General features: G+C 35.1%; 2 protein-coding genes and 1 non-coding gene across 7 annotated transcripts; 2 read left to right on the forward strand and 1 right to left on the reverse strand.

Annotated features, from left to right (window-relative positions):
• Positions 1-2,038: 2,038 nt before the first annotated feature.
• LOC114876621 (histone-lysine N-methyltransferase SETMAR-like) lies at positions 2,039-5,152 on the forward strand. 2 transcript variants are annotated; one of them, XR_006830258.1, is made up of 8 exons: positions 2,039-2,109; positions 2,421-2,525; positions 2,713-2,793; positions 3,975-4,149; positions 4,335-4,383; positions 4,574-4,627; positions 4,807-4,863; positions 5,052-5,152. XR_006830258.1 is itself a non-coding variant. In XM_029188346.2 (8 exons), the coding sequence occupies exon 4, from the start codon at positions 3,089-3,091 to the stop codon at positions 4,145-4,147; it is 1,059 nt and encodes a 352-aa protein (XP_029044179.2). In that variant the 5' UTR covers positions 2,039-2,109; positions 2,421-2,525; positions 2,713-2,793; positions 2,977-3,088; the 3' UTR covers positions 4,148-4,149; positions 4,335-4,383; positions 4,574-4,627; positions 4,807-4,863; positions 5,052-5,152. The 2 variants fall into 2 exon arrangements, 1 of the variants encoding a protein (XP_029044179.2); XM_029188346.2 differs by having other exon boundaries at positions 2,977-4,149.
• Positions 2,576-2,645, forward strand: LOC114876712. Its single transcript, XR_003789447.1, has one exon. It is a non-coding gene; the product is annotated as a small nucleolar RNA SNORD31 (small nucleolar RNA).
• A 1,378-nt stretch (positions 5,153-6,530) lies between the features above and the next one.
• Positions 6,531-10,797, reverse strand: LOC114876703 (carbohydrate sulfotransferase 4-like). Of its 4 annotated transcripts, none has more exons than XM_029188476.2 (8): positions 10,398-10,797; positions 9,925-10,070; positions 9,258-9,305; positions 8,829-8,962; positions 8,531-8,766; positions 8,257-8,455; positions 8,007-8,186; positions 6,531-7,930 (listed from the first exon to the last, which is right to left on the reverse strand). In XM_029188476.2, the coding sequence occupies exons 2-8, from the start codon at positions 10,060-10,062 to the stop codon at positions 7,609-7,611; spliced, it is 1,257 nt and encodes a 418-aa protein (XP_029044309.1). In that variant the 5' UTR covers positions 10,063-10,070; positions 10,398-10,797; the 3' UTR covers positions 6,531-7,608. The 4 variants fall into 4 exon arrangements, with proteins under 4 accessions (XP_029044309.1, XP_029044310.1, XP_029044312.1 ...); XM_029188477.2 differs by having other exon boundaries at positions 9,943-10,070; positions 10,398-10,795; XM_029188479.2 differs by lacking the exon at positions 9,258-9,305 and having other exon boundaries at positions 9,943-10,070.
• Between the last annotated feature and the right edge of the window lie 110 nt (positions 10,798-10,907).

Below are 10,907 nucleotides of genomic sequence, written 5' to 3' on the forward strand. Positions count from 1 at the left end.
AGGGTTGCAGGAGTATGAAGAGAGCGGGAATGTAAGGGATGCAGAGATGTAAGGGATGCAGAGATGTAAGGGATGCAGAAATGTAAGGGATGCAGAGATGTAAGGGATGGAGGGATGAATGGGATACGGGTATACAGTAATTGAGGGGTAGTCCCCGCGAGGTCCGTGCAAGGAATGTGAAAAATTAAATAACTGCGAAAGAAAGGCTTGGTCCATAAAGAGAAATAAGATTATGGGTGAAAAGGGTGGTATTTAGCCCATAATGAGGAATAAAATAATAAATAACTGGAAAAAGTGAAGCGGGGGTCATAAAGAAGGATAAAATAATAAATAAAAGGAGTGGTCGACCAAGGCCCAGAAGAGGGATAAGATCATTTTCATTCCTCTTTGATGAGCTTATTTAATAAGCGAAAAAGTTCATTAAAGTAAATTAAATAAACTCCGAAAGGAAATTTAAAGTATATGGATGTCTGATAAGTTGATCTGCACCCCTCGCCGGTCGCTATAAGACTGAGGTCGATTGAGGTTTATTTTCATGTATATTATGGTTTTAATTTATGAAACATCAAACAATTATTTAATCTTGTATTTATAAATAACTGAGAAAATAAATTAAACACATTGAATAACTAAAATGATAGAAGAATTTAAGTCAAATAAATAAATAACTGAGGAAAAAAATTGTGCGCATTTAATAAATAACTCAGAACGAAAATTGTATAAATTAAATAAATAACTCAAAAAGAAAAGAGGGTAAATTCAATAATAACTCAGTTCCTTTATTAAAATGATTTATTTACCAAGGCATAAAGTGACTACAAGTTTGTCTTACAATCATTTCAATAATGTATCGGTTTTATACTAGTTTTCATTAATTTATAAAAAATAGAGTCGCAGGGAGTCAAAATTGTCTTCTCAGTAGTCTGTGAAAGACTATTACAGCAAAAGAGGCATTGGTAAAACAGGCACAATTCTCATGCCGACTGTATTCTGTAGAGCTAGCTGTGTCCTGGGGTGTCTGGAACCCCGATGCACAATGGGGTTCTTACGATCCCGGTGCGCGCCGCTGGGGTTCTTAGGATCCCGATGCGCGCCGCTGGGGTTCTTAGGATCCCGGTGCGCGCCGTTGGGGTTCTCAGGATCCCAGTACGCGCCATCGGGCGCGCGAACTAACGCATGCCTGGGGTTTCTAAGACCCCGTGGATGTGACGTGGGGTATCTAGGACCCCAGGAATCTAACGTGAACTGTCTAGCATTCCCAAATTGCGGTATGGTGTACGTAATATATAAACAGTGAGGTGATAGTATTCCATACATTCATCAAATTAAATGTACATACATTTTAATTATTAATTTAAACAATTACCTTCGCAAATAATTCCAAACGCTCTTACCCTCCTGTGTTTTTTTATTTCCATCATTTTCCTAATTGTCGGTAAATCGTAGCGCAGACACTGTACAATTAATTTCAACTTGCATTTATTTACAAATTTCTATTTATATAAAGTTTGTTTTCTAACAAAAGATGTGAAATTAACTATGATGTAAAATTGCTCTACAACTTATCGACCTGTCCGCCGGCAGTCGGTAAGTTGTTGCGTAGTTTCTTCCAGTTATCGACCTGTCCGCCGACGGTCGGTAAGTTGTTGCGTAGTTTCTTCCAGTTATCGACCTATCCTCCGACAGTCGGTAAGTTGTCGCGTAGTTTCCGCTACTTTCAGATAGGTGGCGCCACAGTCGGAACTAAGGAACATAACTTACCCCTTTGATGTCCGGAGACAGACTGACGCGCTAAAACGCGAAACAACCTACTTACACTGCCTTGCCCCTACTACCGCTTACTTTTATTCGAATTAATGTCAAACAATTATTTTAATAATTTTTTGGTATCTTGCTGATTTTAACTGACATCTAAATAAATAAAATCAGAAGGATGTCATCTGTACAGATTATGCACCTAACTTCACTTGGGGTTGTCTGGGACCCCCAAGATCATGTCCCTCGGCATGTCCTGTCTTTCTTACATCTGTAGTCACTACACGAAGTGGGGATCTTTCAGCTTGAATATTCCTCACTTTCATTTTGGATTTCATCATGGACGGTAGTAAGGTAGGTCTAGTTTATTCGTTTCACATAATCGTGTTTAATCACGTGCATCAACACATAAAATATAAAAAAAAGTAATGAATTTCGATTCACTTATTCTGTAATGTACCATTTATTGTTATATTTTTATTAATTTTCTGCTACATTTTATAAAAATTCGCTTTAAATGATGATATGTTAATAGTCTCGTTCGTATGATATATTTCCTGATTACGATCCAAAGTATACTTCTGAATGCATTAAAACGTTTAGATATTTTTTTGTGAATCAATTAATCATTAATTTAGAGCTTGATTTCTTTCTTTTTTTCTTAGAATTGGCTGGAAATGCGAACGATACTAAGGTTAATATCTAGACACGTGCTTTGGGTCGCTTCGCATTGATGCATCTCTTGCTTCAACTTAGTTGCAGATTTTCTAGTAAGTATTACCTTTTAATTCATTTTTCTCTAAAAATTGTGTTGCAATTAAATATCAATGATGTTGAGTTACTGCCCCAGTCTGATAGTTATATGAATGATTCAGTTATTCTGAGATGAATTATGTAAATTAATAAGTAATGTGTCTGATTTAATTGTATATTAAATAAATTCTCTTCTTTTTTTAGTATATAATGGCAAAGATGAAGTTGCAATACTTTGCAATGAATTGTACCTCCCTGCCCAGCATCGTTTCACTATTAATATTAGTAAGTATTGTTTATTGATTCTTCCTTGTCATACTCATATAACATAATTGTGATGAATATTTTATCACCGCTCTAGTCAATCAGAACCATCATGTAGAAGTGCAAAACCTGAGAATTTAATATAACAAACGTGTATCTTTTATACGACTAGTTACGTAATAAAATATGCATATATCGTTGCAGGCAGAAGTATGAGACTACACCCATAATCTGCATAAGTGTTACAAATAGGGGGAGGGTACTGTAAACTGTGGACAAAGGGATATCGCTCTTAGCTATGTTATTTTAATTCAAAATGGATCTCAATCGCGAGCATTTCCGGGCGATGATTTTCTACGATTTCAAAGTCGGTTTAAGTAGAGTCAAAAGTTTGGAACGCTTGCGTGGGGCGTTCGGTGATTCCTCGCCGTCCCAAGCCACAGTTTACAGATGGTTCAGAGAATTTCAAAGGGGTAGGGGTTCGTTGGTAGACGAGGAGCGTGTCGGTCGACCGGTCACAGCTGCAACGGACGAGAATGTCCTTGCTGTCGAGCAGATGTTGAGCGAAGACAATCGTATGACGTATGCGCAAATACAGGGTGCCTTAAAGATCGGATCAGCAGCAGTGAAAACCATCCTTCATGAGAAGCTTAGCGTCAGGAAGCTCAGCAGCCGTTGGATCCCTCATCAGCTAGCAGATGCACAGAAACAGGACCGGGTGAAATGGTGCCAGGAGATGCTACAAAGATTTAACAAAGGACGCTCGGAGGCCGTTTATAATATCATAACAGGGGATGAATCTTGGATTTATCAGTACGAGTCCGAAAATAAACAGCAATCCGCAGTCTGGGTATTTTCTGGGGAAACTCCCCCTCTGAAAATGAAGAGAGGCCAAAGTGTTGGGAAGAAAATGCTTTGCACTTTCTTTTCCGCAAATGGCCATATCGAAACTGTAACGTTAGAAGACCAAATAGTTACTGCAGAGTGGTACACCACTGTATGCTTGCCACAAGTCTTTAAAAAACTAGAGACCAAACGACCCAAGATAGACACGAAAGGGTTTCTATTGCACCATGACAGTGCGTTGGTTCATTCAGCTGAGAAAACAGCAAATTATTTCAGAGAATTAGGAATCCAAGTTCTTGGTCATCCACCTTATAGCCCTGACTTAGCACCATGCGATTTCTTTCTGTTTCCAAAAGCTAAAGAGAGCATCAGAGGACAACGATTCGGATCCCTAGAAACTGCAATAGCAACTTACAAGGAATTTTTGGATAGTATACCAAAAGAGGAATGGCGAGCGGAGTTCGGCAAATGGTTCGACCGAATGAGGACTTGCATCCGACGCGAAGGAGAATACTTTGAAAAAATATAATGGTAAATGTTCTTTATATAAAGCGTACTATATCATTTTTGTACAAGTCTTTGTGATGAATATTTTAGTTATCCCTGTCATACTTGAAAACATGGTGATAATTACTTTACTGATATAAACTTGGTATACTTAAACTTAGAAACCTATAATAGTTTTCAGTCGTTCTAAGTAAAATTGTTTGTTACAGGGACAGATGGAAATGGATTTATAGAAACAGTCAATAAACCAGAAAAGAAGTAAGCAGCTTTTTATCATTAAGTATTTAAATTTGTAAAGAAAGTTATTTGATTATGATGAATTATTTGACAAGCATATGTCTGAATAAATTTTGATGCAATTTTCTTTTCTGATCACAATTCACGATTGATATTCAGATGTAAAATAAATATTAATTTATAAATTAATAGAACTTTTGTTTTGTTACAGAAGTTCCATATGGATTTCTTTGTGTCACAAAATATACTGCCATTCCGATGTTAGGTGAGTGTTACATAGTAAATATAAATATAATTTTTATTTGAAATGATGATGATACACAATATATACGCTATAATGATTTACGAAGATGACATCCACTTGCCCTCACTGAATATTAGATCCATAAACAAAAATTTAATTAATGTAATCTTCGTGTTTTAATAGAGTTGCGTTTATTACAGGTGTGCCGCCATTTTGTAACATGCAGTAGAAGGCAAACATAACCTTGTTATAAAAAGGTAATTACAATATTTATTTTTTTACATTTTCTTACATCAGGGTGTTAACTTTCCCGTTTAATGATGTCTTTTATAATATACGCTATGATTTTTAGTGATAACAAATTATTTTTCTGAAATGAACATGTGATTGTAACTTAAACTGTTCGAGTATGTTAGATTTAATGCAATATTAATTAATATTTCAGTGGGATGTTCAAGAAGTAAGATCGAGAAAGAAGTCTGATAAAAATTATGTAATAAATTATGCAAATTAGAAAATAAATCTAAATAAATTTTTTATAAAATTTACTGTTGTTTTCTTTACATATTCATTATCAAAATATAAAAAATGTATTTTTTAAATTAAAATATATTCCAAAAGAACAAACAATTTAAATATACACTTAAAATATAATTATGACGGATTGTCAATGTGTATAATAAGCTGAAGAAGGTATGCGATGAACGAATGACATCCTCCATCGTTGACTTCTGCGATTTCGCGCTGAATTTTGTCTCCTGGTAACAGGATTACAGAATATACGAGGAGGTTACAGACCACGAATGACGTATGGTGGAGAAACGTGCCACCAACCCCAATCATGTGCTCCCGATGCTGGATGCACCGCAACTAACAGGAGCGCAAAACAGAGATGGGATATGGGACGGGTTTTCCCGCGCATGCGCGAGTTTTGCAGGGACGTATTTATGTGGTGGCGCAACTACGGACTAGGCCCTAGTCACTAGGGGGCGTAGTGTTACCAGCGGGAAAAGAGCATAAACATTATTTTGGTAAGCTACTAATCCCAATCCCCAATTTCGCCCCTAAAGAGGCCGGCGCTTTTTGGGGACTAATCTGTCCCCGTGTTGCCCAATGAACTCTTTCGACCACGCGCCTAGGGAGATGGGTTGGCAGAACGCTGGCAACCCCAAACTCCCGCGCATTTTTTGAATTATCTTTTTCCTTGTCTTACTTTCTCCATACTTTTACATCTATTCGTTTCATACTTTTAACTTCCCAGTCGGTGTATGTGTGTGTGTGTGTGTGCGTGTGTATATGTGACCCCTTTTAGTCGCCTCTTACGACAGGCAGGGGATACCGTGGCTGTATTCTAAGCCCCCCCGAGCCACAGGGGGATGGTAAGCTACTAAAGAAGGAGCTATTAAAATTATGCAGGGTGATTAAGGTACCCCATTTTATTAAAACTTGTACTATACTGATGCTAAATTCGCCACGCATGCGCGAGAAAACCCGTCCCATAACCCATCTCTGCCCTAACTTCCCGCCTTTTTTCAAACACGGCATCTGGGGTGATCCTGAATAAATAACTTTTTCTTTTGATGAAATGAATGCTCGTTGGACTAGGTAGATTATTTTATTGCAAAATAAAGTTTCACAAAATGATATTAACATTATAAATTTAGTTTGGTGTTAAAAAAATCTCTGTTGAGGTAAATAATGCGTAAGATATTTAGATAATTGTTAAAACATAACAGTATAAAAAGACATTTTTTTTGAACTTACAACATAAAAATAATCAATAGAATGCCTCAAATGTTTAATATAACTTAACGTAAGTATAAAAAATTAATATTAAATAATATTTTTGTTAATTTGATCGTTTGATTGTTGAAATCGAATACACATGTGTGCCTACTAAAATAAATGTTCAGAGAAATCGAAGTGTGCTATAAATATAATGTACAAATTTATTAAAAGTTTTATACGAGTAAGCATACAGTACATTCACTGAATAAATTTACAGTTAATGAAGTACTTCAAATAATTAGAATAAAAACGTTACTTTTTTATTGAGTTAAGCATTTTACTTTCATTAATGTTCCTCCAAAAAAGAAATATTGCCGATATAATTTAACATTCTAACTTTTGGCTTTCAAGGCCGGTTGCAAGGAAACTACCCAGACATAATTATCATTAATCAATCGAACAATCCCTACCATTTACAAATTTATTCTAATTAATTCAGTTTGGTACGAAACTCGATTAAACATGCTTCTCTAAAAAAAAAAAAAACAGTAACCATTTTTATGTCTAATAAAAACACTGATAACAAGTACGAATTAAACATTAATATTAATTTGTTTGTAACATTTGTTCATATTTGTACAAATATATTACAATTAAAATTATGATCATATGCATTATGCATATAGATATCATATAGATCTCAATTTGTTCGTTGAAAGAAACAGAACTTTCGTATACCCAGTGAAAAATAATATTTTAGCAAATATTTTCGTTCCCCTAATTCAGTGAAAAATTCTCTCAATTACAATTATACCAAGACCTCATTGTTAAACTCTGAATCCTAAAAAAAGACTATCAATTAGATTCGTTTAATGTTTACACTGATATGAATGTTTCCTTGTTGCACGCTAGGATCTTAGGAACTCGGTTTAATGTTTTGCGCCTAACACTCTCATCTAAAATCCTAGCTAAAAGTGTTCCTTCGTTATGCAACAAGCTCGAAGAGCACTTATATGTCTCTTAAATTCTTTAAGGAACAAGTGTACCATTGGTCTTATAAGGTCCAAATTAATTTACTATATTAATGATCATCTTTCATCGTACCAGCGAAATAAACTGATAGTGAAAGTTTTTAAGGGCATAGTCAGCTTTTCAGCACCACCATTTCAATATGAATTTAGGGCACTTGTGATAAGTTCAGTATCTGTGCAGGTAAGCTAGGAATTAATCTACATTTACGTCGAGACACTACACAGTTAGTGCTACGACACGTGTCACAATTTTAATTGATATTCCGTCAGCGGATCGAACTCCTTTTGATGACTAGAATTCGACGCCATTACGTATCCCCATAGACGCATAGCAGCTGCGCAAACCCTTTGTATCTCGTCGACTTCTTCAAAATCAAGATCCGCACGCCAATGAAAGGGGGCTACCTTTGAATTTCTAAAGGTACTAGACACGCCACCGACGTCGTTTTTTGTATGAGTGTCCAAAAATTTTTTTACATTAATATGAAAATCTAAACCATAAAAATTGTACAGTTCTTTCACGTGTTTGTAAGGATCGACGGATAAATCCTCGTAACGTACCACCCTGTTGAAATATTACATTTGGGTAATTTCATTTAATCGAAGGAGAATAAATAAAGATCAATTGTGAAAGAAGATACCTAAAAGTATGTGGATATTTTTTTATTAACCGCACGGCAGCACTGAAATCTGAGACCATGTCAGCACATACTAACGCTGGATCCGAACAATCCGGGTTAGTAGGACACCATTCCCGATGTTTCCTTGATTGTAAAATTCCTCTTGGATCACGGATCAATAAAACTAATCGTACTCCTAAACTGCAAGCATACAAACGATTAATTTTCTGTACACGTATTGTTTAACAGAATAATGAAAATATATATTTACTCTTCTTGCTTGAGAAGCTTTTCCGCGGCTCTTAGTCTCAACCGAACGATCTTCATTGATTGAAAAGGAAACAGTTTGCAAAATTTCGAAACGAAACGTGGATCCCAACAGATCTTTTTATGTATTTGACACTGCTTCCATAAACGATTATTGTGATTGAAGACCCAGGAATGAGTTTTACCATAATCCAAATAACGATCTAGGAACATAACAAATTAATGATCAGAAATTTGATTAAATATTGACAATCATATTTGTAGCAAAATGAAATTACCAAGATTAAAGTAATCGCATCTTAGCAGAGACTCAAGGTTTTTAAGAGCTTTGTCAGCGAGCGGTGGACCTCTAATTTGTACAATTCCAAAATCAAGCAGAGGTTCGTAATGATAAAAATTTGCTGGATGTGCGTTTACGACATCGCCAAGAAATGTACTTCCGCTTCGCCAGCTTGTCAGAATTATGCTTCTCATTGGTCTCCCTCCTTTTTCTAACACTAAATCCTCCAATTTACTGTAAAATTTATTACGTTATATACACGTATATTAATATTTTCAATGTAAGAATCAACAAACCTAACATTCACTCCGTATTTTCCATTTGGATATTTATAATCTTCCATCTCCTTTTCAATCGCATTTCTCTGTTGATCCACAACTTCTTGTATTTCAGACAGTGTGATATTTTCTAAGGATCCTCTAAAATATGCCTATAAAACAATCGTACAATTAACGTGTAATATTCATCTATTTTATGGTTCAATTTTGTATAATTCAAGCAAAAGCAGTAGCAATTTTTCATTATATTTGTTCCCATTGCCATAATAAACGTGTTAACTGTTCAGTAGAAACAGGAGAAGACAAATATTCACTTACCTACAATATACTTTTATTTAAATTAAAATTAAAAAAAAAAAATTGTTGAATAAATTTCGTCTAACTTATATTTATTTAATTAAATAAATATACGTGACATTTATATGTATACATGCACATATTGCTTACCGTTACTGGATCTTGAATTCTGATGATGTGGGGCCTTATCTCAACATCCTATATTCAAGAAAATATCGGTATTTTAACATTCTGAAGGTGCACATTATATTGTGAACACGATAATGCTGCTGATGTAACCAGGACAATATCTTTCTCCCTCTTTCTTTATGTAGGTAATGAATTAGTGTCCAGAATGTGCAATAGTGCAAATAAACTTATACGTGTGGATGAAGGAAATGAAAAGTAAGGAGGTTTTGGTTGGTACTGGATTTAATATACAGAATAAACAATGACATGAATACATATAGAATACAATACAATAAATTTCTTCGTTCCTATTACTTTTATCTATTCAATTGTGAATTACAATAAAGTGATTGAAATTTTGTGACCATGATAATTATAAAATGCTCTTAACATAATGTCAAATTACCCAAGTAATCCTCCAAAATAAAGCAGAATGCTTCCCACAATCTTCGCTAACTGTCGTCTCTAATGCTGCATGAAAAACAATGGAAAGGAATAGGTGGAAACAGGGAGAAAGAGAGCTGGTAGTATTTTGCATAGCTCGATAGTTTGTTGTTAGTGTACAAGTGGAAAAAAGTTAGGTGCAAAAGTTAGACTTTACCATCAGAAAGAGCGTGTTTGGCGTGACTCAATTTAGAGCAATCCCCACCTCCGATTTTTTACTGACCGATATCACCGGCTGCAGTCGATGCTCGAGATAGCTGCTGTAGCGTTGATTAAATGCTAAGAAGAAGATGCAAAGGGACGCCAGGCCTACCAGACCATAGAAGCTGAGCCGTTTTGACATCCTTGGTTCTATATAAATAAAAATATTGATAAACAGTAATCAAATAATAATCATAGTACTATTTCCTGTATTGATAAATATACAAACTATATATATAATACAAATATTCTGCTTTATTCTCAGAAAAGAAAGAACAATACAAAATAAAGCCATCAACTTAATATTTTATTTATATAATTACTGACATGATTAAATATTTATAATAATCTAAGTACAGAAACGTTGAAATAAACTGCTGATCATTTGAATAATTTAATATACCGAACGAAGTTTACTCGTCGGAAATAGTACTGGATATACGAACACGACAGCGTAATATTAAAGATCTCCCTTACCTCAGGATCGAATAATTCATTACATCTGAAGAATTTCAGGTGTAAGTAACAGGCTTATCGAAGACCTCACGTTTTTCTTGGCATTCTAATGTGACAGCGGAAAGCGTACAGCCAACGTGAAGCATTCATCGTGATCTACTGACGCAGGATGGCCCGTATTGCGGTTAAGCTATCCACACCAGCCGTACATTTGTACATGGATTCATATACTTATACAAGTATATAATATCCATTACATATGCAATTCCCAAAGCACGAGTCAACATACGTACAAGGCCGAAAGTTCTAACACTTGTATCAAGTTATTCTATTAGTTTAAGAAACATGTGGAGCAGCTGAGATCAAAATTTCCGCGACTTCGTGTAAAATAGTGACTTCATGCTAAGTCGACGATAGTATTCTGGCACATTGATTTATTTAAATAAATTGTATTTAAATTTCTAAATAAAAACTTAAGCCCCTAACTTTTAAAAAGGATTACATAGTTTGTGCATAGCATTTCAGAAATAA

The sequence above is a fragment of the Osmia bicornis genome, chromosome 16, assembly GCF_907164935.1.
Source record: "Osmia bicornis bicornis chromosome 16, iOsmBic2.1, whole genome shotgun sequence".
Taxonomy (NCBI): Eukaryota; Metazoa; Arthropoda; class Insecta; order Hymenoptera; family Megachilidae; genus Osmia; species Osmia bicornis.

Bases quoted from the DNA above. Each gene is read 5' to 3' on its own strand.
- LOC114876703 (XM_029188476.2), bottom strand. From the start codon at position 10,062: ATGTCAAAACGGCTCAGCTTCTATGGTCTGGTAGGCCTGGCGTCCCTT. The intron at 8,767-8,828 runs GTTTGTTGATTC...TAAATTTTACAG, and splicing joins AAATACGGAGTGAATGTTAG to TAAATTGGAGGATTTAGTGT. The intron at 8,456-8,530 runs GTAATTTCATTT...TTATGTTCCTAG, and splicing joins ATGCGATTACTTTAATCTTG to ATCGTTATTTGGATTATGGT.
- LOC114876621 (XM_029188346.2), top strand. From the start codon at position 3,089: ATGGATCTCAATCGCGAGCATTTCCGGGCGATGATTTTCTACGATTTC.